We start from the raw sequence: 27989 nt of genomic DNA on the forward strand, positions 1-27989 counted from the left end.
TGCAATCAAAGTTGATTTTCTCTGCAATCAACCAAACCCTGACCTGCAAACATGGATGTTACTGGTCCCGCTGAATCCTGGGATAAACTTTACTTCTTTCAACAGTTTTTTATCTTTCCTAAAAGCTTGCCCACCGTCCTCAATGCACAGTCTGTTCAGACATCCGTGACAGCCCAAACAATTCTGTCAGGTACCCGAACTACTTTAGTGTAGAGTTCAACCCAAACGGCTAAAGACATGCGTTTCAGCAAGTTTAGTTTACATATGCTAGTTCTGTTCTGCATAGTGCACTGTAAACGTAACCAAAGGGTCCTGCTTGGTGCAGAGATCCTCCTCAGAAGCTCTGAGCACATGCAGTCCCAGTAGGAATGAAATTCAGGATCCGACCGTTGCCTTGTAAGGGAAACTACAACAGCTGCATAGTAACCATTGACGTGTTTTACCTCGCATTGTCAATGGCTTTGAAAGTATTAGTTAGATCTCCTCCCTTCTGAAATGTTTCCTCCATTGCTTTAACCACCTCTTCCTTTGTTTGATATGTATTCAAGTTGAACACCACGCGCGGATCGTTAGCATACTGAATTAAACCCACCTATGCAATAAAGAAATTATGTTAGATCATCACGCATTACAATCATTTACATAGAATCATGACACTTACTTATTTGTCAGGTTGGAGTAAAAGATCTGCAGATGCACATGGGGTTATAATTTTCTTTCAACACAAACAAAACCAATTAATACTAACATGTTTGGTAAGCAAAGAAAGCTAAAATGCTCTTGCACCTTACGTCATTTATTATGGACTACAACATGTTAATGCAAACAATCTGAAATAGGAGGCATTAAATGCTTGGTTACTTCTGGAAGAGCTGATGGATAGCAAAAACACAGGGAGCTCTGGGAAACATGGAATATAGCAAAAATTCTACAAGCTGATAGCACCTCAACCTGATCTCTTCTAAGGAAATGCTAAAGGTTAGTTACTTGACAGCACTGTAAACCCTATTTATTTTTAATACAGGTGAAACTAAAGACATATGCTAAGATGTACATTTAGTGTGAAAGAAAAAAAGTGGAGAAGATGCTAAAGGTGACGTTCAGAAAGGACTGAGCAGGAAGCCTAGCTTTTAAGCACCTCACTTCCAAAGTTGCCCAAGGAAGAAAGCAGCCTTTGGGAGAGAGATTTCCAGTGCCCCAGTCTTTGTTCCCAGAACTGTTTATGGAAAATGGACAACTGTAAAGACAGAAAATGTTTAAAAAAAGGCAGTAAAATTTTCCTTACCATCACCAAATTAAAAGGAAAAAAGAATTCAAAGATCAGACAGTAACCAAGCAGGAGAAAGTCCAATTTTAAAGATGCAGCAGTTGAGAAGCAAGAGCCATATGAAAAGCCCGTTAAAAAATCTGTTCTACTTTTACCACATCCCCACAGACTACATTTTAATTACTTTTACACCTAATGCATGAAAAAGATCTGACTCCACTAGATATAATCTAAACATCTACTTCAGTTTGTTTATGTTTTGAATCAAATTACTAATCCCTTTTAAAATAGGTTAGCTGTGAGATAAAAAACTCAATACCAAAATTTACAGGACAACTGCGTAATCTGTGGCTTTGGGGGAGGTACTATAGTTACACTGAAGCACACTTGGTTTCCTTTAAAAATGCTAATAAAAGCCATTGGCTTTTTTTTTTTCATCTTTCTCAAAGATGTCTTTGACTTACCTGGGTTTTGTTAAGGCCTATGTCTAAGCCTTGTACAAATTTTTTCAAAAATGCCCGCACTGCATCCCAGGGATAAATGCTGTTTGACTCATCACAAACCACCACGATATCTATGACAGAGGAACACTCTAAAACAAAAATAAAACTGGAGATTAAATGCACTTTCAACCTCAATATACTTAGAACTCTTTGGCTAAATCCAGAGGTGCATATTTAGGTCTCACACAGGCAACACTTCAGATCAGGAAGGTTTTGCCAGAATGAGGACTCAATAGATGCATACGCAGATTCTGAGCCCGCACTGGTGCAATGCCTCTGAATTCAGAGCAGCGAGTCCATATTTACATCAGCATTGGATCACGATTTGTCAGTCCTTACGTGTGAATTACAGGACTTTGCTTTTTGCATGTACTTTTTTTTTTTTTTAAATCCCAAATTAAGAGTCCCCGACACAACATATCTCAATTTTGTTTGATATGGTTTTTTAATTGAATCTGTTTTGCACATGTTGCCTTACTTTGAACAGCAGGAGAAAAGCTTCTTAGGATCTGGAAACTTGGACTGATTTCAGAACAGACTCCTGTTGCATAGTATTGGCTTCCACACTGCTGTGCCCACAAGGGACCACAAGTCTTTAAAAATAACAACAAAAAAGAAACTATAAAAATAACAAATAGTTGTCTCACTCTATGTCATATACAAAAGCACAATACGCAGGACTACAGGCATATTGGATCAGAGAAACCCTCTTAGGTTATCAGGCCAAGCCCCTAGCAATCACGGCGACAGTGTAATAACCCCTTTCATAGACTTTCTTATGTAAAGGACTTTCTATTCACGACCATCCTAGTGCCTCCTTCTGCAAGCTGGCCCCTCTGCACTATGCGCAGCTATAACATCGAGGGAGCGTGACTTGGTCCGCAAGGAAATCTGTGCTGCTTCAAGCCCCCTGCTCCACAAACTATTGGTTTGAAACTAGGGTTGCTACTTGCATATCGCTTACAGACATGCAGAGAAATACTTCCAGTAACCAGGAGGTGGCATCCGAGCCATGGGCATGCAGGTCCCTGTGAGCACGCAGAGAGGAGCTTCTCTTGCCACACGTCCGATTGCCACCAACAGCGTGACCAGACTTAAGAGTTCTGTGATCAGTGCGCACACACACACACACGCATATTTATTAATTTGAGAAGCCTTGTTCCCAAGGGAAATTCACTTTGACAAAATATTTACAAGTTAAACTTCATCATCTCCGGTGAGGGTGCAGCCTCACGGCATGCACTGTCCCGTTTAGCTGCAGCTAAAAGGACAAGTTTGGCCCTGGCTTTGTGTCATTGCCTTCCGGGGAAAATAATCTTGCCTGAAAATGATCTCTGTAAAAAGAAACATTTTCATCTGGATCAACCAGCTGGCTGCATGACAGCCACACCTCTGATATTAGAAGGACTTTTACAAAAGTATCTAGACAAATACTGAGGCAGTATTTTGTCATGAGGATATCTGGGGTCCGTGTGGGGGTGATTTTCTTTTTAAAAGAAAATCATGTTAGGAGCTCAAGGGAAAAACAACCTCTACATAACCTCTGACCAACTGTTCTGAAAGAAACGATAGCTGCGTTACATATACTTTCTGATTGCTCTATCCAGTCAGGAGAGCCTGGAAAACAGAAAATGCACCATCTCTACTTAGGAAGAGAAGAGAGAGTGAACGGCACTATTGCCCTTTTCTCAAGAATATTGAAAAAAAGGTAATTAAAGAAGTAAATGGAAAATGAGCTAAATCACATATCGCTTCACACATTGGTTCACCAGTGGTAGGCTGCATCAAACTATCTTAACATCTTTGACAAGCTTGCAGATTTTCTAGACAAAATAAAGGAAGTCTATCTACGTTATCTGATCTTGAGGTAAGTGCTCTTTTAAGCTGCTACATGGGGCATGGTTAGTTTTACTGGAAAAGATGGATATTTACAGAGGTGAGAGGGACAAAATAAATCATCTATATTGCTAACTATGAAGCTGGAGGAGAGTTACTAGTCTTTAATTTATTTTTAATTTAAATTTCTTTTTAGATCAATCTCACTTGCTCGTTTTCTAGTTTTCTTCTGTATTAGTGGTAACTCAAAATTGTGATGTTAATCTTGGAGCAAGAAGTAGAAATGTTCTAATAAACTTTACCGATCTTCACTTTAAAAAAGGGAAAAGCTCTAATGTTCTTGCATTGTTACAGTCAGAAATTTAAGATGCATCATTAATGCAGGGGGAAACTGGGAGATCACATATCAAGAACTGATGAACTTGAAAAGTGGAATATTAGAAAAGGGTGTAGACTTTCCCTTAAGAACTAATGCTAAGAAAGGACATAAACTGGGAGTTCACTGAGTGGAAGAGAGAGTAGCAGATGGACTGGGCACTGGCTGAGTGCAGGGTGACCACAAGACTGCAGCCAGCAGGCAAAGCAAATACGGCCTTAAGATATGTGCCAAGAAGCACTTGCAGTTGAGACACGGAAATACCAAATACACTATATCTGGAAAGCCTTGGAAAGGCTCATGTGGAATACAGCATAGATCTGGTCATTCACATTTGAAAGAGGTGTATTTTAAAAAAGCGCATTTCAGCCAAAAAACGGAGTGTTTGTTTATCACAGCTTAGGACAAAACAGAACAATTGTGGGATGCTAAATACAGAAGGGAGATTTTACACATGGGAGATGGGAGCTGTTCCTTTCAACTAAAGGCATAGCACTGTCCCAAGAACAAACTGAGAGAAACTTTCTGGAGAAAAAACAGTTCTTAACCACCAGTGAAATTCTTAAGCACCTTTCCAACAGGACTAAGCATGCCTCAGAAAAACATAACGAGGGTGTAGAAACGACTGCCCTCTACTTAGGATACCTGTGGGAAGCAACAACATGGCATCAAGCCGCTGAAGCAGGGGGACTTGTGAGCTACGGCATGGACACGCCAGGCTGGGTCACGCTCCAGCCGAGCAGCCCAGGGGATGCAGCACAGGCTGCTGCAAGCCGGGGGAGGCTGAGAGAGAAGCAGCCGCAGGAGGGAGGAGGAGGAGGACACTGAGCTGGGAGGAGGAAGCCCTGAGCATATCACAAAGAGCCCACCACAGGGGGCACCTGCCAGAGACAGCACCTCAGAGCCAAGCCCTGGCTGGCAGCAGCTTGCAATTATGAGAAGTTAGTTTCCGCTTGTTGTCTAATTATTGCCACAACTAAGTCATGGGGCTTTGGATATTTGTTGAGGCTGAGCCACAGATAAGCACCTGTCTCCAGCACCCCACTCTCTTATGTCAAAAAGAACTCCTGCCGCCAAAGATGTGGCTAACTGTTCATGTCTTGGCATTCAACTTTTTTTTTTTTTAGTTACTTTATGCAATTTAAGGCGAATCAATCAATAACATATGGATCAAGAAATTATTCTTGACTGAGAGAACGTAAAGTATTACTAGAAAATACCAATTTTTCTGCATGAGATGTTTTAAATTACTGCCCTTACTGACACTGATTAGAAGTGGTATGCATGGGACAGCATTAACAGTAATTAAAGGTATTATCTGAGAGACAGCATAAGATTTTTTTAAATCAATACCTTCTCAAACAAACTATCAAGAAGAGCACTGTTGCTGTATTTTGAAGTTATGATTGACTTTACTAACTCCAAGAGAGCTGCTGGAAGGGCTGGAAATTTTTTTTAAGTACTTCATTGAACTGGGCTATGTAGTAATGAAGATAATAAACACTTCAATACTTTTGCAGAAGATGCAACAGAAAAATACAAAGCTTAAAAGTGAGCCTTAAAGCTCTCTTGTCTGTAGTTTATTGTTTCAGTTAATTACTGCACATGCCTACAATGTACGCACCAAACTGGAATACACCTTCACTGGAACAGTTTTCATGCTTAAGATTGTCAAAAAGCATATTAAACAGGTGTTAACTTCCTTTCAGTTATGACATCTGTTTTACAGGCTCCAAGGACAGTGGTTTGCAGAATATACACACAGCAAACACATCCTCCTCCAGCTCACTAACCAAATAAAACATATTGCAGTTCCACATGACTAGAAATCCTAACATCTCAGGAGAACAGTCACTCTGCGTATGGTAGAGGAGATACCCCATACTGTCTTTTGAAAGCATAATCAGAACTATACAAGACTGCTTTAAAGATGTCCATGGTGGAAATATTCTTGCCTATGTCATCTTGCCTTTAATTATGTGCCTTTTTGTAGGATATTTAGATAAATGACGACGGAGAGAACTCGTAATTTTCCTGATTTTGGACTGTAGGTAATGACAGTAGGATAGAATATTTTAAAATATGTAAAATATGTATTAATCTATGCTGCATAATAAAATACATTCAGCTTGGAATTATCAAAAAATGTGGAGAATTCTAGTTTTGTTATTCTCCTCAGGAATTTCTGTGTGTACTGAATAAGTCCTTGTATACATACCAAAAATCCTCCTGTTTTTGAGTTCTGTATCAGAGTCAAGCCAAGGTTCATGTCTTTCTTTATCTCAGTCACATTTGGGATATTTATTAAAGCTGAAATAAAAAGAGATTAAGTAATGACAGAATAGTGCATCAGATGTAGAAGCAATTTAGTAAGTTAGAATTCCTTTTTGAAAGCTTGATTTCTCAGCATCCAAGACGCCTCTTTCAAATGGCTGCATACAGATCTGAAACAAAGGAAACGAATACTAATCTTTGTCAAAAATTTGCTAACCATTAACTACAGACATGAATTAAGCATGGCCATTTAGAGTACCTGCCCTCAAGAGAGCTGGAGGCAAAAGAAAGGAAGAAAATGTCTACCTATTGAGCATTTTCGGCTGGCTGAGTAGCTGCAGCCAAGCAGCTACTGCTACATTCCTCAGGACACCAGACTCCTCTGATCCAGTATCAGGCTTTGGACAAAAACCTGGAAGGAGCAAGTGGAGGACTGAAATGCTCCGCACCACAAATAAACATAAAGCAGGCATCTCAGCACATTTTGCTGCCCTGTATTTTCATTGTATCCAAAAGCAAATCCCATTTATACTGAGTCCACAAACGCACAGGGGCAGAAAAGGCCTCATATAATACATATTCACTGAGTGTGATTCAAAATGAGAATGTAACAAGTGTTAAGTGATGTTAAGAGTGTGACAGCCTCCTCCAGCCGCTCCGGCTGTGGGAGCCCAGGCTGGTGGCCAGGGACTCTGCCCAGGCTGAGGGACGTGGCACCAGCCATGGAGCTGAGAATGTACCCGGGACACACACACACACCACCACACACACAAACACACACACAGGTCACAGGCTGAGATTATGCAGAGAGATGGTTAAGAAAAGATTTCATGAGGTAGATTGGCCCAGTACAAAAACAAGGGAAAACACAGCAACTGTAGCAAGACATTATTTGTTACAACTTACCTTGCAAATTCAATTTTTTACATGTGGTTTTGGACGTACCAACAGGACACGCATAGATATCTCCAGTTCGGTTAGCCGGATAGCCGCTCCAGGGTGAACCAACCAACAACCTGAAGTAACAGGAAGTTCATTAGGTCTTTGGTGACACTGGAAAAGTCCAGCAGCATTACTGCACAGCACTCCGTAGCTAACAGATAAAGAGGCTTTCACCAGATACAGCACCTAAGACACCCAGGAGTCTGCTCCAGAGCTGTTCAGCAGCTTTACTTGCACGTGAACACACCGGGTTCACCAGGGACAACGTTGGTGGAGAGGCCTCTGGGCATCAGGCTGCCTCAAATACATACACTGTTGTTCCTGTGACAGCATGTCATAGTGCCAGAAGAAATATGTCAAAGACTATTAATCTAAGTGGATGCACACAGATCTAGAAATACGTACGTTGGGGACTGAGAGACAAAAAAATTATTGTTCTGCCACTTAATGGTTAACTGGTTCCTTTTAAGTTATTCTTTTAGCTGTAAAGAAGCATTTGCTACAGGATCTGCTCAGCAACAGTCACATGCGTATGCCTGAGCTTGAACGTTACCACACCTTGACAACACTGAGTCAGAAAGAAAATAGTGCAGGTGATAACAGCCTGCTGTGTGAAGTATTTAATCCTGAACAAGAAAGTTAAAGACTTACGATAATTTGTGCCTACGACACAAAGTGATTCACTTTCTCTGACTCACTCCCTCATAAGGTGCCACAAGGTTTGCACTCCCGTATCTGCTCCTCAAGACCCCTTTAAGTTTTATCTGAAAGCCTGCGCAAAACAGGTTAAATCGGCCCCTGTGAATACTGCTTAAGAACACCTATTTTTCAGCACAACTCTCAGCGAGTGAAACCACCAGACAGTGTAGGGCCGTGCAGGGCTGGAAGAGAAGGACAATTCTTTATGCCGTTTAACGTGCAGTGCAATAAGGGTAAGGCAAGACATGACCATTGGCAGATGATCTCAAAGGGTACGAAAAAATCAAATGGATGATTAGAAAGGAGAGACTGTGGGTATTTGCCCCAGCAGCAGAACAGTTTATGGTAGAAATTAATGCATTTATGGGACAGTAAAAGAACCAAGCAATGGGAGCCCACTACAGAATATGGAACTTTGTAAGAAACCTTCTTTTTTAATTGGTCAATAAGTTGCTAAAAGCAAAACTGTTGTCCTCTAAAATGTTACAGGTAGGTAATGCAAATAACTTACACTATATAAAGAACACTTTTAATGAAATTACTATGTTTCAAAGCAATTGCTATATATCATATTAACTTTCCAGAGATCATCTGATTTTACCGCTGCAATTTTATAACTATTTTGAATAAAACGGCTTTGATAAAAATACGTAGTTTTAGATGCACAAGCAAGAGTTTGAGTCCTTTTTAGCTTTCTCAAAGAAAATGCTACTCACTGCATTTTTTTAGTTTATTTCACCTCAATTAAACACAAACTTAAGAGCACAAATTATTCTGTTATTCTGTTTTACCAGTTTGGTTGGAAGTAACTTCAGACACTATCTTCTGTGTGTAGGAATATTTTTAAAATACCTACCTCCTTCTCAATTACCTTGTTGAAAAACAGTGATTAGGCAGGCAGCAGGAATGGGATTTTGTGTACTTTTAGCATCTCTAAACCTGCAATTCAGGTTCATATAAATACGTCTCTATATAAAAACAGTGTACGTTACACTAGCTGTGAGGAGGCCTCTGATCTTCTGAGGAACGTAGCCTCTTCTGCACAGACGAAACCAGAACAACCATAGCTCGGGACCAAATAACCAGAGCTCATGAGAAACTGCTCCACTGGTCATGTACCAACAGACGATACAACCTGCAAACACCTGCAGTGACACAGAGGGCTGGAGCCGGTCAATAGCGATTGACAGGAGGAAGACATGATGTTACAGTCTGCCCCCTTGTTAGGTACTACAGAGTTATTTACAGTTATAAAATGCTAACTGGGCTGGCGGGAGACAGAAAGTTTTAGTGGAAGCAGAAAACAGTTTTCAAAATGGATGGCAGCACTGCATATGTTGTATCTGAAACTGGAACGGCTTTTCAGCATTAAGTGTCAAGCTGCACTGTGTACATTTATAAATATTTGTATGTTTTTTCTAAGTTTCCCAGAAGGCAAATGCATTTCAGAGTGCCTGCATGAGGACAGCTACTGTTCAAAGAATGACCTTAATGGATCTTGAAAATACCCCCTGCATCACTCTGTCAGGTCACAAAACCCACTGTAAATCTCTGCACCGCACTGGCATCGCGGTGCAGCCGTGGGTTATCCTGAAGCACATAGTTTCACACACAAAACAAGTGAGAAGGAGAAGACGAGAAATGTGCTTGAGCACTAGCTGTCCCCAAATCCAAGCCTAACTCTAAGCCTAACTCCAACCCTCATCCTTGCTATTAGCATAAACTAGAGACAAACGCCATCTGCAGAGCTTAGAAAAAGCAGTTCTCTCCCTTTCATCACGCATATTTGCACTCATTCCATGGGCTTTATGTTGTAATGTGGGCTCTGAAACTCCTGTTTCCCCCGACCTCAACATTAATTCCAACCCAGACATCTATTTATACCAAGGAATCATTACTCTTTATACACAAGCCACTTGATAAGTTGTAAACTTAATATTCACAACTGTATTTTACTTTTGCTAGCCCTAAAACTAACCTTGTAGCTGTTGTGTGGTACAAACAGAAAAAGGTAAGCCAAACAAGACAAAATCTTCTGGTTTTAAACCCAAACATAAATCCCTGCCAACTGTGCCCACAGCAAACTTAACTTTGTCTTTCATTTAGCTTACACTCCTCATACTTTACTGGAAATTATTATATTACCTTCCCTTTTGCTGTATTAGTCCTCCTTGTAGACTTGTAGGGTCTATGAATCCAAATGCCAGAACTATGCTGTAGGCCAAAAAATGCCACTCCATACACATAATCTAACACATAGACCTTACTAACAGTGTGACTTTCAGAAATGAGCAGATATATTAAACCCCTTCCCTTATTTGACTTAACTAGTCTAACACGCCATCAATACGCTCCTGAGAAAAAGTTATTAACCAATTTCTGCCAAGCCTAGCCCTGTACTTTTAATTGCAAACCTTAAAGGTCCTAGGAAACAACTTAATTATTATTTCTCTCATATCCTGAGCCTTACTTAAGATTAATATGAGCCTTAATCTATATTAGACATTAGCAAATCCTACCTGCCTTTGAAAATTAACAAAAACCATTACAGTACAGAGTTACACAATACTGCTCTGGGAAAATGCATGTGTATCTTTCTGAAACATCAGAAGCGAAGAAAGCAAGGCAGTATCTGGCTAACATCCTGCTAACTACAAAAATATTTTTTTACTGTGATTAAACGGGATACACATGAAGCAGAGTGAAACAGAATGTATCTGGAAAGAATGCAACAAATGAGTACTAAAATACTTGAAAATGCTTGTTTCCAAATAAACTGTATCATGTACAGTGTATTAATTAACGGTCTTTTCCAGCCATGAGTTAAATATTTATTTTTACAAAATTTCTGTATGTGTCCTTGTAGACTGTCTTTACACAATACTATTGTGATTAACATGTAATATTGCCACTGATTTTATTATTCAGCTCCTTAAGCAGTCTCCAACATTGTATACAAAGCGACGGAACCACATGAAGTCAAATAAAGTTCAGCAGCATTGCCATACCACACAGGCTGCAGGAGTGGCAGATCAAAGTGCAACAGGAATTATTTCTGGGAAATTACACCATGACAAAGCTAGTAACTGGCAAAGTGTGATGTAGCAGAAAAAATCAGAATTCATGGCAAAAGGCTAAATTCCCAGCTGTTGTTAGAGCACATTTTATATCTTCTGGTTTCTTTTTTTCTTTTTTCTTCTCTTGCATTTGCTCTTTAGTGTGTTTTTTTAAACACAAAGATGGCTAATAGGAAATAGGAAAATAAAAGTAGAAAGGACCTCTTAAATCATCTGGACCTTTTCCTTACAATTACAGGAAGTGATGAATAGATATGAAAACCAGAAAACTCTTCACTCTCGTACATGCTTCTCTGCACACCCTAAAACACTTATCATCATCTAAAACTTTCCATCCTTTGAACAAAAGACTCATAACTTCAAAAACTTCAGTGAGCCATGGCAAGAGAATTTGACTGACAGACTTAAAAGGCCTAGAAGCCAGAAGCCAGAGCTGCTTCTCCAAGCAGGAAAAAGGCAAACTGTAGGGCACGTAGTCAGGGAAGCAAAATCTGGGCAAGGAACTCAGTGTTAGCAGCGGTGCTGGCACTGAAAAGATGGAGCTGTAACCATGGCAGCATTTTGTTTAAAAAAAAAAAAAAAAGTTGGCAGAAATTACCTTACTCATTAAAATCAGAAGGTTTTGAAAATGTATTGATTTCAACAAAAGTTGCTGCAGAAATGTGTCTTTTCAGCAAAACATCATTTTAGTCTGAAGTAGCAACACTGCACCTCAGGAGAAAGGCTGCTGTGCTTTCATGACCGGTGAGTGGCATGCAATGATTTTTAAAACTACCCAGTACTGCAACAATTATGTGATACATCAGCAGGGGCAGTGCATATTAAGGTGGCATTACTGACATAACATGGAATGAAACAAAATACTTTAAAAAAGAAAAATCCCGTAACATAAACTCCAAAACAAAATTCAAAAATTCCAAATCCTAATCACACAGACACAACCGAGCAGGGTGGCTGCAACTTCATACCAAACAGTACCTCATCAGCAGACTGACATTTTAGCTCTGTTGTGCAATATATCTACAGACTGAAGACACGTATGGGCAGGAAAAAGCACTTTAACAGCTATATACAGCTATTTAATCTTCCACACCTGAGACAGATGTAAAACCAAGTGTCAGCACAGAGTAAGTACCGTTATCTCTGCAGAAGGTACTATCAGATGCTGTTCAGGGCATGCACACTCAAGACAAACTTGACAGGGTAGAATCCCCCTTTCTAAAAGATTATGCTTATAAAATAACAGAGAAATTGGTCTCAAGGTCCAAATACAGATGATCTCATGACAGGGTGAACCAGAGCGTAAAGTGAATGATGTTTCTGTTGTGGCTAATTACTTGTGCAGTGCCTGAACTTTTCTAATTGATGAGTTTATTTGGTGTTCACAATTTTCCTTGAGTTCACTAAAGAGCTCCTGCTTCAAAATTCCTACCAGGCACTGTGAAAAGCTTGGGCTGTGTTTGACTTGCAAGTTTGTCCTTATTTACAAGCATCACATGCCATCAATGCACAGCAGACCAGTGTCCAATTATCCTGGATCATCTGACTCTACACAAAATGGGCTCCCTTGCTGGTTTGTGTCATAGCTTCCCAACACGTACCAGCCCCCTCCATACTCTACACGCCTGGCTGGACTGTCCTGCCGCTTCGTTCTGAACTCGTCTCAAAGGAAAAGCGATGACATACTGCTGCATGCAGTCCCAGTTCTGCAAAAATTCTCTTCTTTTTATCATTTTCTATAGCCTTTATTGCCTCTGTACCTCCCAGAAATACAGCTGAATAATATAACTAGCATCTGCTGTTTTTTTCTATATCTCTCTTTTCTGTGCTTTGAGAAGAGTACAGGAGGATTTCTAAAGCTGTATTTAATATAATGCCATGTGATTTTATTAAAAGAAGCAAGGTCTAGGAAGTGATAAAATTTCTAGTGGATCTCAGATTCTGGATAGCGTCTCCCTTGGAGAGAGGTGCCACCCCATCAGCGTTTGATGTGGCCAGCAGCCCCGCTGCACCTCAACAGAGTTCTCAAGCACATCACACGCTTGCTGCACGATGACGATCTCTCCATAAAAGCATACGCTCGGTAATAAATGCTCCCCTCTGACAGAAAGCAGCATCCCCAGCAAGGCTCAGTCTGTTTCTCTCACTCCTAGTTCAGCCATGTCGACAAGTGCTCTGCAGATGGACTGCTGCCTCTGCGTTCCTTATAGGAGAAAGCAGCTCCATACCGAACATCTTGAGTGTTTTGTGGTGGTTTTGTGTTTTATTTTTTTTAAATAATTCACACAAGAAAAAGCTCTATTGTCCTAAGGAAAAAAAACCCCACAACCTAGAAATAAAGAGAACAAGAGAGTAAAACGTGACTGACTTTTTTTTTTTAAGCTTGTCTTAATGATTTCTGGAGAGGAAGACTGAAAAGAGCTTTTCTTCACTGAAGAGTCTCTAACAAGTCATGGTTACTCAACCAAGAACTGATGAAATCCCCCTGACTTTTGGAGATATGGTCCGACACAGTGCAGTGAATGAACAAACGATGACGTGCCTATCTACAGGAAAGCTTCCCAGATTCATAATATTCATATAGTTGGGAGAAGAGAGGAGAAGTTAATCCAAAGTTACTCTTTCCCAAACTCCACCACACGTTATTCAAGAAAGTGGTAGTGGAGGAGTTTTTATATAGGAATTAAAATAAAACAGGGAAATACAAAACATAAATAGCTTGAGTGACTCTGAAACCTAGTGCTCCTGTTGCAAGCTTATTGAAAAACTTAGAAGAAGTACACAACACCAGACATAGTTTCTCCATGTATGAGCCAAAGCATTCATTTCACTTCAGGCAGACATGCTTGTTCTCCTTCAATGGCTTTACACAGAAGTTTTAAAAAAGAAAGCTCTGATCTATGGGTGACTAAACACATAATTAAAGCAGACAGAAACGCAGTGAGAAGCCACCACAACATCAGGCGAGGAGTGGGGATAGGTTGGGAGTCTATCCAACGGAGGGAGAGGAAACGCCAAGCTCCTAGTTCGGAGGATACAGCTCTGCTCTCCACTTATTTTACCTCCTGATCACTGATGGCAAACACAGTAATGCCAGAGATGCAATGGGATGTAGGTAATCTTACATCTCTGCATATGTATCTCTGTGCAGGGCTATACACAAATGTCTCAGCTAGCTCAATATTTTCGTACGGGCTTTTCCAAACTTTAATTGTAACATTTTCACATGCATTTTCATGGATTTCTGATTTTAACATCTTACTTTCCTCTTACAGAAAAGAGTTCAGTTACTTGCTATCTGTCCATCATCACTTAAGCATTTGCTGATGCCAGATTATGGCTATTTTGGTGTCCTGGTTTGAGGTAAAACAGAAACAATTTTCTGTTTTGTAATTTTGCTTTTTAGCTGGGCCTCTTCTAACTGACTAAACTCTGAAATTAACAGCATATTGTTCAGAAACTGTTCAGTCTGGGAGTGATAAGACCTGATTATACCAAGGAATGGTATGCACAGAGGCTCTTGCTTAGACTTGTTGCTATAATAACCAAGGTCAGCTCACTTCGTTATTTGTCCCATTAGAGGGTCGGAAGCGGAGAAGCGTAGAGGGGTCACACCTGTAGGGAGGAGCGGACAGGACAGGTGACCTAAAACTGACCAACAGGGTATTCCACCCCGTATGCATCACGCTTAGTATAAAAGCTGAGGGATCAAAGGTCAAGTCTCTCTTCAATGGCTGATGTCTGAGGAGGACCCTGTCTGTTCATCTTGCCTTTAATCCCAATCCGAGCACTCCTGGCTCCAGATCTGGAATTCAGCTCCTGTCCGTCGCTGACTCCAGTCTGGGACTTTCCCTGTGCCTGCTGGTGATGTGATCATCATCCTGGGAGCTGGATGCGGTTTTGTATATATTGTATACTTTATTATTATTAATAATAATAATATTATTTTTTATAATATATATATATTATAAAAAGTCAGTCATGTTTTACTCTCTTATTCTCTTTATTTCTAGGTTGTGGGTTTTTTTTTTCCTTAGGACAATAGAGCTTTTTCTTGTGTGCATTATTTAAAAAAAATAAAACACAAAACCACCACAAATATAATAAAATTTATTTTATTTATAATTCCGTTATTTTTTAATATTTTCAGTAAAGGAGTTCAGTTCTTTCTCTAAACTCATAAATCTCCTTATCTTTTCCTCTCCTCTCTTTGGAGGAGGCAGGGGGGCATCTGTCATTCTCATTGGCCAATCCGGCCAAAACCACGACATTTGGTTCTGACACTGTATCAATCTACGGAGAATGACACATCTAAAATGCCATCTAGGCTTCCGATAATGTAGATAACTTGTGTGACTTTCTGCTATAGACTTAAACCCATGTATACACAAATAACCACTTAAAGTAGTTGAGTACGACTGAACTCGTTATAGACATACAGTCCTCACCATGAAAGACACCTTAAGCTCAGTTGCTGAGGCTGCAGAGGAGGAAACACTCTGTTTTCCACTAAATGGGTTTACTCTGGCTTAATAGTTTAAAGTTATTTTTGAACCCAACAGCACTAGAAAAAATATTTTACTAATTACTCATCAAGCCCAATGTTGTGGCAACAGCGGACTTCTCATCAAATTTTATGGCTGAAGAGATGCAGCAGACACAAGGCCTTTGCTAGCCACCGTGTTATGATACACATTCCGTCCCTTGAGAAGCGAAGACAATACTATGTCAGACACAAAATGACACAAATTTAAGTTCACTTAATTTTAATATTCATCATTACAACTTCCCAGCCCTAATCATTTGTTTTAACCTCAACAATGTTAAAATGAAAAAATATCCCACAAATGCGCAATGTGTAAGAGAGATGCTATTGGCAAAAGAAGGAACGAAAGGAAAGCTAAAATTCCACAGCAATTGTGAGTCTGAGGAAACTTGTATTGGAGATGAAAGTAAAAGATTAACAGAAAGGAAGACCTCAGACAGCATTGTGTAAAGGAAAAAAACCTGAACGTTTGCATGCATAGGTCTTTAGAATATTTTCACTTTTGTTTTGAAAATGTAAGTACTTACTAGCAAAAAGATAACTCTAATATAAAAAGGAATTAACTGGAACACATTTAAATGAAATTTGGAATTATAAAAGAAAAAGCAGTTGCAACATTTTTTCCTTAACTTTTTAACTGGACATATAACAAGGTGTTCAAACTGCTTACCATTTGCCTTGTTCATTTATAAACTGTTGAACTGAATATCCAAACTGCTCTCTTGATGGGCCGGAAAATATTTTTGCTTCTAGGAGCCCAACATTGTAGGCTTCACAGCAGTTATGAAGAATGCCTGTTAACAGAAAGATTATGATTATCAGAGAAGCAATTAAAGAAGAATTTTAATCCCAGTGAAGAAGGTTCTTCATCTGTGCCAGCTCCCCCGATAGAAGAAAACAAAATGTAGCCTCCGACATGTGCAAGAAAAAACCCAGCCTTTTCCCTGCATTACCCATCTGCCCATGTGTAATGCCTGTCTATCACTGTTTATAGGTGTTATAATACTGTGGGCAGAGATCAATGATGCGTTCACTGTTTGCATTAACAAAAGTTGCAGCATTACTAATGGGAATGTTTTAGCTGAAGGGAGGCAAGAAATATGATTCAGAGATCTGTTATCCTCCTTTACCCTAAGGCATAAGTTAAGTTTATGGCACAGCAAACACGTAACAGCCTGCTGAGATACATTAAAAGGAAAATGTACTAACTGTAACTGCTAATACTGTTTGTATACTAGTGTCTATCTGCAACTTAATGTTTGAAGCACTGGAACACAAATCAGACTGCATCGGAAAATCTACATTTTTGAGTAATTTCATTATCAGGCCAGAAGCTTTTGTTTTCAGTCCAAACAGTCTGAACAGTTGTCCAAACAGGAAAACTTAGAAATATAAACAAGCAAGATAGAACTGCATTAATAAATCATGACACTTAACACTGAAACTCCACTTTGCTGTGATCATAGCATTAATTGCTTTTCCTTGGGCACTTGCGTGCCTAGGAATAAGGATATGTCACTCCATTTTTTTGGGAACTGGCAGTGTGGGCTGGGGACAAGGTCCTAAATGTCACCAGTTTGCTGTGGGCGTGGGGGCCCACTCCTCATTCACAAAGGACCTGAGTGCTTTCTGATCAAAAGCTGCAGATGGACATCCTGGAGAACACCTACTAGAGAAGCTGCAGGAAAATGGACAGAGTCCCCTAATAGCCAGGACTCCCATCTTGGAGGTGGAAGGACTGACACACCAATGGGATCTCAGGAACAAGTTACACCCCAGCTAAGACACACCCTGGGGCTCCTGAGAACCCTCCAAAAATGTCACTGACAGAAGAAATCATGACCTGTGGTTGCACTGCACAGTTACTGCCTGAGGTTCCCAGGTGAGGCAGGTTCATGAAGTTGCATATGGGTTAAACAACATCCCTCACATTTCCCCTCCCTTCCTGTGTGCCCAGACAGAATGAGTTTTAACTGCTCTACACACAAAATACGCCTCACCGTAGTTATTTGTTATGAGTCATTGTGAAGTAAAGTGGCAGCCTTTATGATAATCCCTTATAACAGGGAACTTTTAAGGAGACATGAGCCTATTTTTGGCATCTTAAAAATATAAGCTTAAATTCTAAGTGTTTCTCTAGTTTTAATGGGCAGCGAACTCATTGTTGGTATCACTCTCTTCCAGGCCCCCAAACCAGCTTCAGAAGAGAGGTTAAGAGGGATTATATTAGCATAAAGCAGTCCGTCACAGTAGCTCAGCTGTAATAGTAATAACAACAACAACATCATATTGAAAACATTAAAATCACAACCGCAGGTTTGCAGGCAAAGTTCACGACATGTAAAAACTTTCAATGAATTTTGTACCTTTGCCCATAAAATAGGAAACACACACGTTACTAGCAGAAGACTAAATACAACTCACACAGTTACTGCTTTTTTAGCACAAACTCAAAGCAGGAAATCATATATTAGTTATTTCAAACAACCACTATCTACAGCTGGCCTCTGGAAAGCGAGCAGTCACCCTTTGCTAAAAGTATAGTTCCTTGAGAAACATCCTTAGAGATAAATATATTTCCTGAGTCATGTTACTTAAGACTGGAGAACACAACGGGTACAGACATATCACTCTGTGTTTTGCAGTACTGTTGACACAACCATATATATTCATTGCTCAAGTCTGGGTTTTGGGGAGAGGGAAAAGAGGAGCTGAGATAGATACCAACAGTCATAATTTTGTGATCTAATATACTGCATTGTATCAAAATATTTTTCTCACTTCACATCCTGTGTTTAGTTTTGGGTCTGTGGTTTCCAAATTATATTATCCTCAGCCAGAAATCAAGCACAATTTAGCAGTGCCCCATTCTCAAAGGCCACAGGAGACTATTCTGCAATGCCATCCCGCATGTAAATACAGAAGACGACTATGTCTCCAAGTTATATGGTGCACATGGAAACAAACTTTTGCTTTTGAGTCAAGAGCCAAAAGTATCCTAGAATTATAAACATTTCCAGTGTGACCCCAAATTCAATGACATCTAGAGAAAAACTCCTGACTGCCTGGACACTGTTACACAGTTCTTAGTAAATCACACCTCTCGCCAAGTGGTAACATTGCTAAATGTCTTTTGACTAAGTCCACTGGCCAACTTCGGTGCAAATGCACGGAGGATCTTTCAAATTGTGTCCAAGGGGAGAGTTTTATTAAATGCTACGGCCAGGGCAAAAATTTCCAGAACTGGATAAAACTAGAGAGACCAGATAACACAACCAACAGCCTGAAGGGAAGTCCCTGTGCTGATTCAAATTCCCCTTGGGTGCTGTGATGAGTCAGACATGGGTCAACACAACATGCGCTGGGTTACTCCTCGTCTGTCCACCTCTCCCCCTCGCCCTCCCACAGGCAATGCAGCATCCTTCCCTGGACCTTCCACAGCCGCTCTTGTGGTCCTGCTTTCTCCAAGATGGGGGCTGATTCCAAGGAGCAAAGACACTGCCTGGCCCAGCCTGGAGATGCTTCAGCTCCTTGCAGTTTCTCTGGGCCTCATCACGTCTTAGGGGAGCAATGCTCTTTTCTTCTCACCAGCCTCCCATCCCATCTCCTCACTGAACCGTTTCACTTGTCCTTCCCATTTACCACTGGGGTTTGGTTTTATTCCTGTTAATCATTTGCACTGCTGCAGCATCACAGCACTGCTCTTTGAGGGCAAGAATTTCTACCTGCAATAACGAGAAAACTGTTTGACAGGCCACAGGTCTCTTCTCAAAACTGCTTCTATCATCCTCACTTTCTGGCCAGGCAGATAGTCCAGGACAGCAAAAAGAAAAGCGCAAAAAATCAAACCCACCCCTGAAGACACACTGTCATCTACAATATCCTATGGACCAGCTTTGCCTCCCATTCGTGACTCCTTTGCAAAATCAAATTAGAAAGGCTTGGCAAATACACTTTGACTGATCACGAACATAATAAAGCGAACCACAGTTTCAGCATATTTTAATCACAGTCATTTTAAATTCCACATTTTTATAACCATTAGCAGGTTTTTGATTTTTAGATCTACTCCACACAAATCTTAATGGGTTTGGGCCTAACAAGTATAGGCTTGCAGTAATATACTAGGCATTTTCCTGCCATTTTCCTCCATCTTATATAGTGCTTACACTATAAGGACATCTTTTATCCATTTTGTACATCTATCTAAATACAGTATTCAGAATGAGAAATTCAAGCATTTGTAGCCAAAAAAAGAGAAAATGCTAAGTTTGCTTCAAACCTATTTTAAGCCTGTGCCAGAATAAGAGGGTCTCTTATGCGTTAAAAGGGTGCCAATCATTGAAGCATCTAGGTTCAAAGTACTGTATATTCTAGGCTGGAAAGATTCAGTATCTGTTGCTGCCTTCAGGCAATGAACTTTGATAATTTAAGAATCTTGAAATAAAAAAAAAACCTAATTCACTATCTGGATTTTAATAGCTTTTGGTGACAGACTTCTACTTTGTGACCTAACGATCACGATGGGAGATTAGTCGGGCAAGCAAAAATCCACTTCCTAACTTCTGTCTGTAAATGGCACTTTATTTACAGTCAAATAAACAGACCCATGGAACAAAGGAAGACAGATACAAGCTTAAAGCTTCTGAAGGACCCTCTGAAGACTTCAAAAGCAGCAGTTCCTCTCTGCCAATTGGGTAGGGGGCACAGGCGCTTTGGTTTAAATAGGATAGCTTCATTCAGCAGAGTAGCTTCTAACATAAAGCTTCAGACAAGAAAAGTTAGAAAAAATCCTTAATGGGATAAAAGGAACTGTAAGCTTTCCAATAAACTCCACTATCTCTTTGCATGGTGGTTTGGCTTTTTTCTGGGAATTCCCAGAAATTCCAGCAACTGCATTATTGCAACGTATACCACAGGAGCTGCAGTGTAGGATTATAGCTGCTTTTATACTTCTGCACCACCATTTTCTTGCTCCTACTAGGATGAAAAATAATACATGTTCTGACTGTGCACCTTTAAGCCTGAACGTGTGGGAATTCTTCCATAACTATAAATGACATGTCTAATGATGGCTATAATGCCTGCTGTTTGCTGCCGTTGAAGCACAAGCTGAAACAAGTTTATTGAAGTAATAGCTCATATTTCTTTATGAACAGCCCAGTTCATAACTGTTTTGATTTTTTAAGGAAAGCTCACAGCTTAAAGTGAGCAAGCACAAAATGTCTGTTGGGTAATCAGTCATTTCATGTCATGACTATAATAGTTGTCTGATTGTAACCTCTTGTTCAGGTTAATCAGTATAACAAAAAGATTGTTTGATTGGATGAGAAAAAAATGAAATCAGATTTTGTGTGTTTCATTACTTGGTTTGCGAAATACGTTTACAAAAGTTTAATAAAATATACTAAAGTATTATTAGTCTGCATTTTATGTCATGTCATAAACGTGTCATGTTGTTTTCAGTCTAAATAGCAAAATTGAATTTTCAATCACTTTGTTTTACATCGCAAAGTTGATGCTCCAATTTAAGATGGCAATGTATGACAGAATCCCATAATCATACAGACTCAGTTACGTCAACTCTCATCTGTCGTTAAAACATCCAGTCAAACAGAGGCATTCGCTGCTGCTGTTATTTATAGCTTGCATCAAACAGGTCTAGCAATCACAGTATAAAGAAAGAAGAAGACAGGACAGATCTTGACCACTGAGTCTATAAGGATCCACCTCATGCTAAACATTAGTTTTACATTTGTTTAGAGTTAACCTTGACAGCAGGAACTTTACAGTAACAGTAAATGTAATGTAAATGTACTTTACATTACTTCACCACTTTTTTTCCCTTAATGGTATTAGCTATAAACCAGAAAAGGTTTCTTATATAATGCAGCTAAGCAACCATTTGTCTTTGTGAGTGAGCAGTCACGCCAGTAACGGGAACAGAAAGAGCCCCCGTGGGCAGCTTCCCTCTGCTCGGCAGCACGGGCACGGGCACAGCTACGGCCGCGGCCCCTTTGTGCCCCTCCATCAGGGCAGCGGGCCCTGACAAACCCAAAGTCATCACCCAAAGCTGGGGGATTTGGGGGTGGAAGGGGGTGAGCATGTAGCCACTAAAGAAGAGCAAGGCCATGACCTGGCGTTACGGTAAAACCAAGACTGTGTAACACGCATTCTTGCATGGGTTTTTTAGTGCATGAATTGTTTTGGAAAAAATATCAAGAAAATCCCACTGGATTATTGTCTGTTTCCTGAAGCAGTTTCGTAGACTGGCAGCCAGTAAGATGTGTACAGCCTACATTGCCTTAATTGCTCCGTCTTGCATTTTTTGAAGTATTTATTCTTTCCAGAAGAGGGCTTTAACTTTGCCCTTTATGTTACTTCGCTCCAAGAGGGTCACTACAAATTCCACAAAGAAAATTTTCCCTTTGGTCTCAAAGATTTCTTCCTCCAAAGAATACATATCCGCAGGGCCCTGAAGCCTGTCAGACCCTGCTGGGGACAGAGAAAGGAAAGGGATGAGAGAACTCCTAAGTCCTGCTTTACGCTGGCTTCATCTCACTGCAGATTGTGCTCTCTGGTTCAAGCTTTCTCCATGAATGAAGTATTTCTAAGCGCTCTTTTTGGGGTGGATTTTCTGGTGTTCTGTATTGTGCAAGGTCACACTGGCTCTCCTTCGTTGTCAGGGAACTTGTAAAAGCACTTTTTTCCCACTCCAGTACCCAACAGGGTATTTTTTTCATCCCTCTGCAAAAATTTGCTGAAGATTGGCTCACTCAGAAACAGAGTACAGGCATCTACAGATACCCTTTGCACTATAATCACCTACTGTCCTTGAAATATTAGGCAGAAGGCGGAATGAAGGCAGGAAGGGAAAGTAATAAGGTTATGAAAGAGGGCGGTCAAGTAGTATTTGCTTCATATTGAACATATTTAGTGTAACTTTACTGCTTTATATTAAAAGGCAACAACATTTCGGTGTAAGAGTAAAGTTACTCCCGTATTTTTCAGAATCTATGTTATCAAAACAATAATCCAACTGTAATTAGTCAACTACTCTTACAGAATGAGCAACCCATAATTTGAACAGCTTTCACAATAAGTTGTTTTGAAGATTTTATTGACAAGACTGTGAACACATAAAGAACAAAAAAAAAGCAGCATGCAGTTACTTTATTCTATTGAATTGTAGTACAGATAGTCTTCATTGTGGCTTTCAGAAGCCACTGAGCAATTCTCACTGCAATGAGCTTGTTCAGGGAACAAATGTGGCCAAAGCAGGAAACACTTTTTTTTTTGCTAACATATTAGTCTTCAGCCTGATCCACTTTACTGTATTGGTACATGCATTGTGTGCATACACAGGTAGTGATATCAAATCAAGTTCTTTTCATGTAAAACAAATAATTCTATATTGATTGCACCGCTTGGGGCTTTTTTGTAAATGAGCATAAATATAAAACACGTTTTTGGTATATCTTTAGTATATGCAGTCAGGGCTATGTGGAATCCAAGCCACTTAATGCAGGGAAAATAGAGGACTACTTAGAATTCAATCTGGAAAGGTATATTAACCTTTACCCAATAAGTCAATACAAGTAGAAAATATTTTCTCATTCGTTTTCTCCTGTATATTTACTTGTCTATTTTTTTGCCATTTTTTCTTAGTATCTAAATATCAGTAAATTCTCCCAAAGGCAAGTAGATATCTTCAGCTCATGTACTGAAACATCAGTTTTATCGTTATAGTTAGTCTGTTTTTATTTTAAATCTAACAAATTTGTTATTGAGAACAACCTTCTAAATAAAGACAGTGTGAACCTCTGAGAGGAATCAAAAGAAGCAAAGAATGCGGTTGACAAGACTGGATTTTTTGCACTAAAAGTCAGAGTATTTTATAATCCTCACGTTAATTACTTCGTTGATACTTCATTGTGTTTACAGAAGCCTTAAAAGGCAAGTCTACATTTTACCGCTTCATCTGTTTGGGTTACTTTCTTTTATCTTGAGACCGACGTTTTCTTCACATCAGCTACAATATCTCAAGCTATTTAATAATTAACAAAGACCATAACGTTTAGTGTAGAAATAAGTTATAAGACACCAAAAAAAAAAAAACCAACAGAAAAACCAAAAAAAGCCCAAACCCAAACAAAACCAAAACAAACCCACCCAGAAGAAAGGAAAAACAATGCCTCATTTAGTAACAAATCCTCCCTCCCGCCTGTCTTCCTCCCCTCCTCTCCCTCCCTCCAACAAGTTTTCTTGGCTTAGTTGGCCGACTGCTTCTTCCTGGAAGTAGGTCAGCTTCCAGCCTGAAAGCCTCCGAGTGTGTGAAAGCCTGAGTCACTGCCTTTCAGTTACAACTGTTCAGGATCCAAGAAGCTGCACTGAAGAGTTACCAATAACCTGCTATAAAAGCATCCCAAACATGATACGACACACACGTTGTGAATGAAAAGTTGGAGAGACTGGGATAACAGGACTAGGCGATGTCTATTCTTCTGTTCTGGCACTGCTGCAGAGTAAGGGATCTAATTAAATTTACCCACAAGTGCACTAGTTACTGCAAAAGAATTGTCTTTCTCTTGATAACTCCTTATTTGTGGCCCACGCATTGCCCTCTTTGGCAAAGAACCTGCTTCTTATCTGGAGTTAAGAAATCTCAACAGCCTACTGTACACACAAAGGCTGATTTCAAAGTAATGCTTAAGAGCAGTTCCTGCAGGACCGACAACTTCCTATGTGTTTTAAATAAAGACAGCAAGAATTCAAGCCTGCTCAAATTAATTATCCTGGCATGTTTCCATCATTAAGTGATGTGGCAAAAGCTTTCTTTTACAGAAAACTCACATAAATTGCATCTTTTTAAACTGACCTGCAGTTTTTCTTTTCTTTTATCTTGGTACAACAAACAGGATTATTTCAACTTTCTCCTTAGACTACCACAATTTGTCCTCAATGATACCACAAAGAGATTAAAAGTACATGAGGCTAACAAGCTGTACACAGTTACATGCTTTATATGCAGTTTGGTTGCTGGCTTCACAAGCAATAAAAAAACCTTCATGTGCTTCCCTGTGATAAAACCAACTTTCAATCCAGCAGCATTTCACCCCAGCAAATTCTCTTCCCTTGTGTCCACATTATCAGTTGTTGGCCCTGTTTTTTAAACTGGCAATATTTCCAAATACAGTCAGAGAAGCATGACCCACGTTAGGACTCTAAGAAAGGAAATGCATGTCATCACACATAAACCAATGTGACTGCTATCTCTATACCACATGTGCTGCATTTTCTCATCTCAGCTGCTATGAGAATATTTTTGTACACAGATGAAAACGCACGTTTGCACACAGGTATCAAGAAGGTGGGAAAGCAACTGAAGGCATCTGTATTTCCCTACCCATATCGCACTCTAGGCTACACGAAAATTTCCGTGTATTATAACATAGTAGTGTATCATATCATATTATATCACTGTTAAATGTGACCTGAGAAGGCTAAATGAGAAAAAGGCTGAGGGACTCCCCTTTGCCATCGATCCCTCTGCCGCTCCAGTGTCACAGCCTGCAGCGCGAGGTCTGCAGCGGCTCGAGAGTGGCCCTGCCATCACACCGTTTAGGACACTGCGTGCAGGACCCTGTTCCTCCCGCAGAGCTTCTCAAGAGCTAGCTGGGAGCTCAGCTTTCTGTGCTCTACACCCACAGCCCCAGAAACAAGAACAGCCTCAGCTGTAAAAAGTTTGCTGCATCAGCTTCCTGCAATAAGAAAACCTCCAATGCACCACAGGATATATAATACAATAGTTGGAAGAGCTATAATTATCAGAACTTTTCTTTTCCTATAGCAAACTTAACCACTACTTCTCTCCCCTGATTGTAAAGGGAGCTCATGGCCCGGCAGACTGAATGGTATGTAGGTGGTCCCAATCATTCACTTGATATTCCTCCTTAATGCACATTGAAACGATCAATTCTGGTACCAGACAGGGCCTAAGCAGAATTTGGGCTCATTAAAATCAGGAAAACAATCCACGAAGCCCAGTCTTCAGTAGCTGCCTAACCCAGAATGAACTTAAAATTATCTGTCACCTAGGTTTCATAGCACAAAGTCGCATAACCATTTAGAATGTGATACAGGTGTAGAAGCACCCCTGTCTGAGAGCCAGGTAACCTGCCCTACTGTAGACCCACTCTGGTATTACGGCCAGAGACGATGAATGCTTACTGATTAAATAATTTCTGCTCTAAATAATTAAATGATCTAACTAAATAGCTAAATAACTTCTTTTCATGCACTGCCTATTTACCAAATGTGAATTGCATGAGCAGTCCAAAAGGGCCAACTCGGAACTCCTCTCCTCCCAGCTAAGTGCCCCAGTCGTTAGGCCACAGGCAAGACGTGTCCTTGCTTGTCTGCCTGGAAACTCGAATAGGCATCCCAGGATGAGCCGAGACCTGGTTTCAATAGCAGCGGTAGAGCGCTTCTCTGACTATTGTATTGCCTGGTAGCATAGATGCTTCTGGAAAGTTGGAGACAAAGTCTACATTGCCATGAGACTCAAGGGAGAACAAAGCCCACGTTTCCCAGGTGACTATTACCAACTCTGCTCAAGCAGCTGCTTCTTGAAAAAAAGCTGAACTAGACACCTCTCTCCTTGACCTCAGGGAATGAGGCACCTCATGCAGGTGCCCAAGAAGGATGGTGTTCAAACACCCCCCTCAACCCACTGCTGCACTGCAGGAGCCTTCCCGCTTTGCAAGCAAATATTTTTCATGCACTTTAAAGGCACCTAAATGTCTCTGCGGAGTCCGAGGCACCTAGCTCTGCACTGTGGGGCGGGGAGACCAGGTTTCAGGTGAAGTGGGGCTGCAGCGTGTACTCTTCCAGCCCGCACACCAGACTCTGGCATATCCAGATGCCTGTGGCCAGGTGGCTGACAGGCTATCTCTAGTCAGAGTTTTGAAAAAAGTTATCTTTTTTTTTGTAAAATGCAGCCATTGTACATTTTGCGGTCAGAGAGGCGAGTCCATGTACATTTAAGAAGAGTTTTCTGGAGATAATACTTGCTTCCACAAAAGCAGAACAGTTGCTTTTTGTCTTCAGAGAAGCAAAGTCTATTGTAGCTGTCAGCTTCTCAGAAAGGCAACTCCAGAGACTCTTAACGTATTTTTTTTTTACTGTTTAATATGATGAACTAGCACTGGGCAGTTTGGAAAAGAAAACAAAAACAAAAAGAGAGAGCTGAGACAGTGAAATGGAAGGATATTTGGCTAGAGTCAAATGAATAACTATTATTAGCAGAGCTACTACAGGACTACTATCCAAACAGTACTGCTGGATTTTTCCTCTGTTTATTGTTTTGCCCATCTTATTAAGAGAGTTACTTCATTTTCAGTCATTTCTGCTGTTCTAAATTTGACCTATATGTATTTCAGGGAACTCTATTTCATGGGCATAGTTAAACGAAGTGTCAGGTCACTTACATTTTTTCACTTAGGAAAAGTTAGCTAAATTCTCATTTGAGATATTACAGCTAAATCTGTGTTTAGTATCTATAAATCACATCAGTTCTATAAGCATCTGAAGTACTGCACATAAAGATAAGTGAATTTTATACTACACAGCAGGAATACTGGATTAAATCGCTCTCAAGTTCATTATTAGAGCACTCTTCTTACTGTCCTATTAGAATACACAGTTAAGAAAGTTGAATTGATGAAAAACTATTTAATAAAATGTTGTGCCTTTCTTCAGTTAGCAATTACCATTCTCCTCAAATAGAAAATGCAAATGAGGATACAAGCACAGAAACATTTGAGTCACACACTCTCCACTGCCATGGTACTTCGTGACCATCTAGGACAAATTAGGGACAAGATACCCCACTTGCTTCTGCTTCAGACAGGTGTCTATCAGGTGGATTCTTCTATGTTTTACTTTCCTTATTGTAGCATGCTGCTATTAAGAAACCAGGCCACTAACTCTTGACACAAGTTGCCCTGATTTGTACACTTTAGCTCACTAACAGAATGGAACCAAGGCTTAAAGTTCAGTAATTTACTGATTTGTTGTTACAGCAGATTATGCCATTAAGTAGAATTTCCTCCCCAGTGTGCTTTTGCAGTTGAAGGGAGACGTGGAGACAACAGTCACAAGAAGTGAGAAGTGACGAGAAGTGACTGCTGCGTACGAGGAGAAGGCAGGCACCCCGTTAGCTAATCCAGCTCCGTTACCCGTGGGCAGCTGCCCTTCCCCAGGCAGCACGGAGCGTGGCACAAGCACATCCCCAAAAAAAGTCCCAGCTTCACAACTTCTCGTAGCGGCACCCACCGCTGCACAACGTTTATGTGAGCTGAGCGCAGGTCGACTATTCCTCATTCAGATAAGAAGTCTGACCTTGCAGTCGGCTGAGGTAGCTCTTTACTGGGTAATCCAGTAAATCCAGGCAGTTTCGGCATCCACT

General features: G+C 40.3%; 1 protein-coding gene across 2 annotated transcripts in view; it reads right to left on the reverse strand.

Annotated features, from left to right (window-relative positions):
* The window catches only part of ITGA2 (integrin subunit alpha 2), a 69782-nt gene that overhangs the window by 35091 nt on the left and 6702 nt on the right, over positions 1-27989 (reverse strand). Inside the window, exons 2-7 of one of the 2 annotated variants that reach the window (XM_063321379.1) lie at positions 16191-16314; positions 7163-7272; positions 6201-6292; positions 2249-2363; positions 1732-1859; positions 444-592 (exon numbers count right to left, since the gene is read on the reverse strand). In XM_063321379.1, the coding sequence (XP_063177449.1) occupies positions 444-592; positions 1732-1859; positions 2249-2363; positions 6201-6292; positions 7163-7272; positions 16191-16314 (718 nt within the window). Of the gene's footprint in view, positions 1-443; positions 593-1731; positions 1860-2248; positions 2364-6200; positions 6293-7162; positions 7273-16190; positions 16315-27989 lie in introns of those variants that run through there. The other variant, XM_063321380.1, reaches the window with a different exon arrangement.

The sequence above is a fragment of the Chroicocephalus ridibundus genome, chromosome Z, assembly GCF_963924245.1.
Source record: "Chroicocephalus ridibundus chromosome Z, bChrRid1.1, whole genome shotgun sequence".
In the NCBI taxonomy this organism is placed as follows: Eukaryota; Metazoa; Chordata; class Aves; order Charadriiformes; family Laridae; genus Chroicocephalus; species Chroicocephalus ridibundus.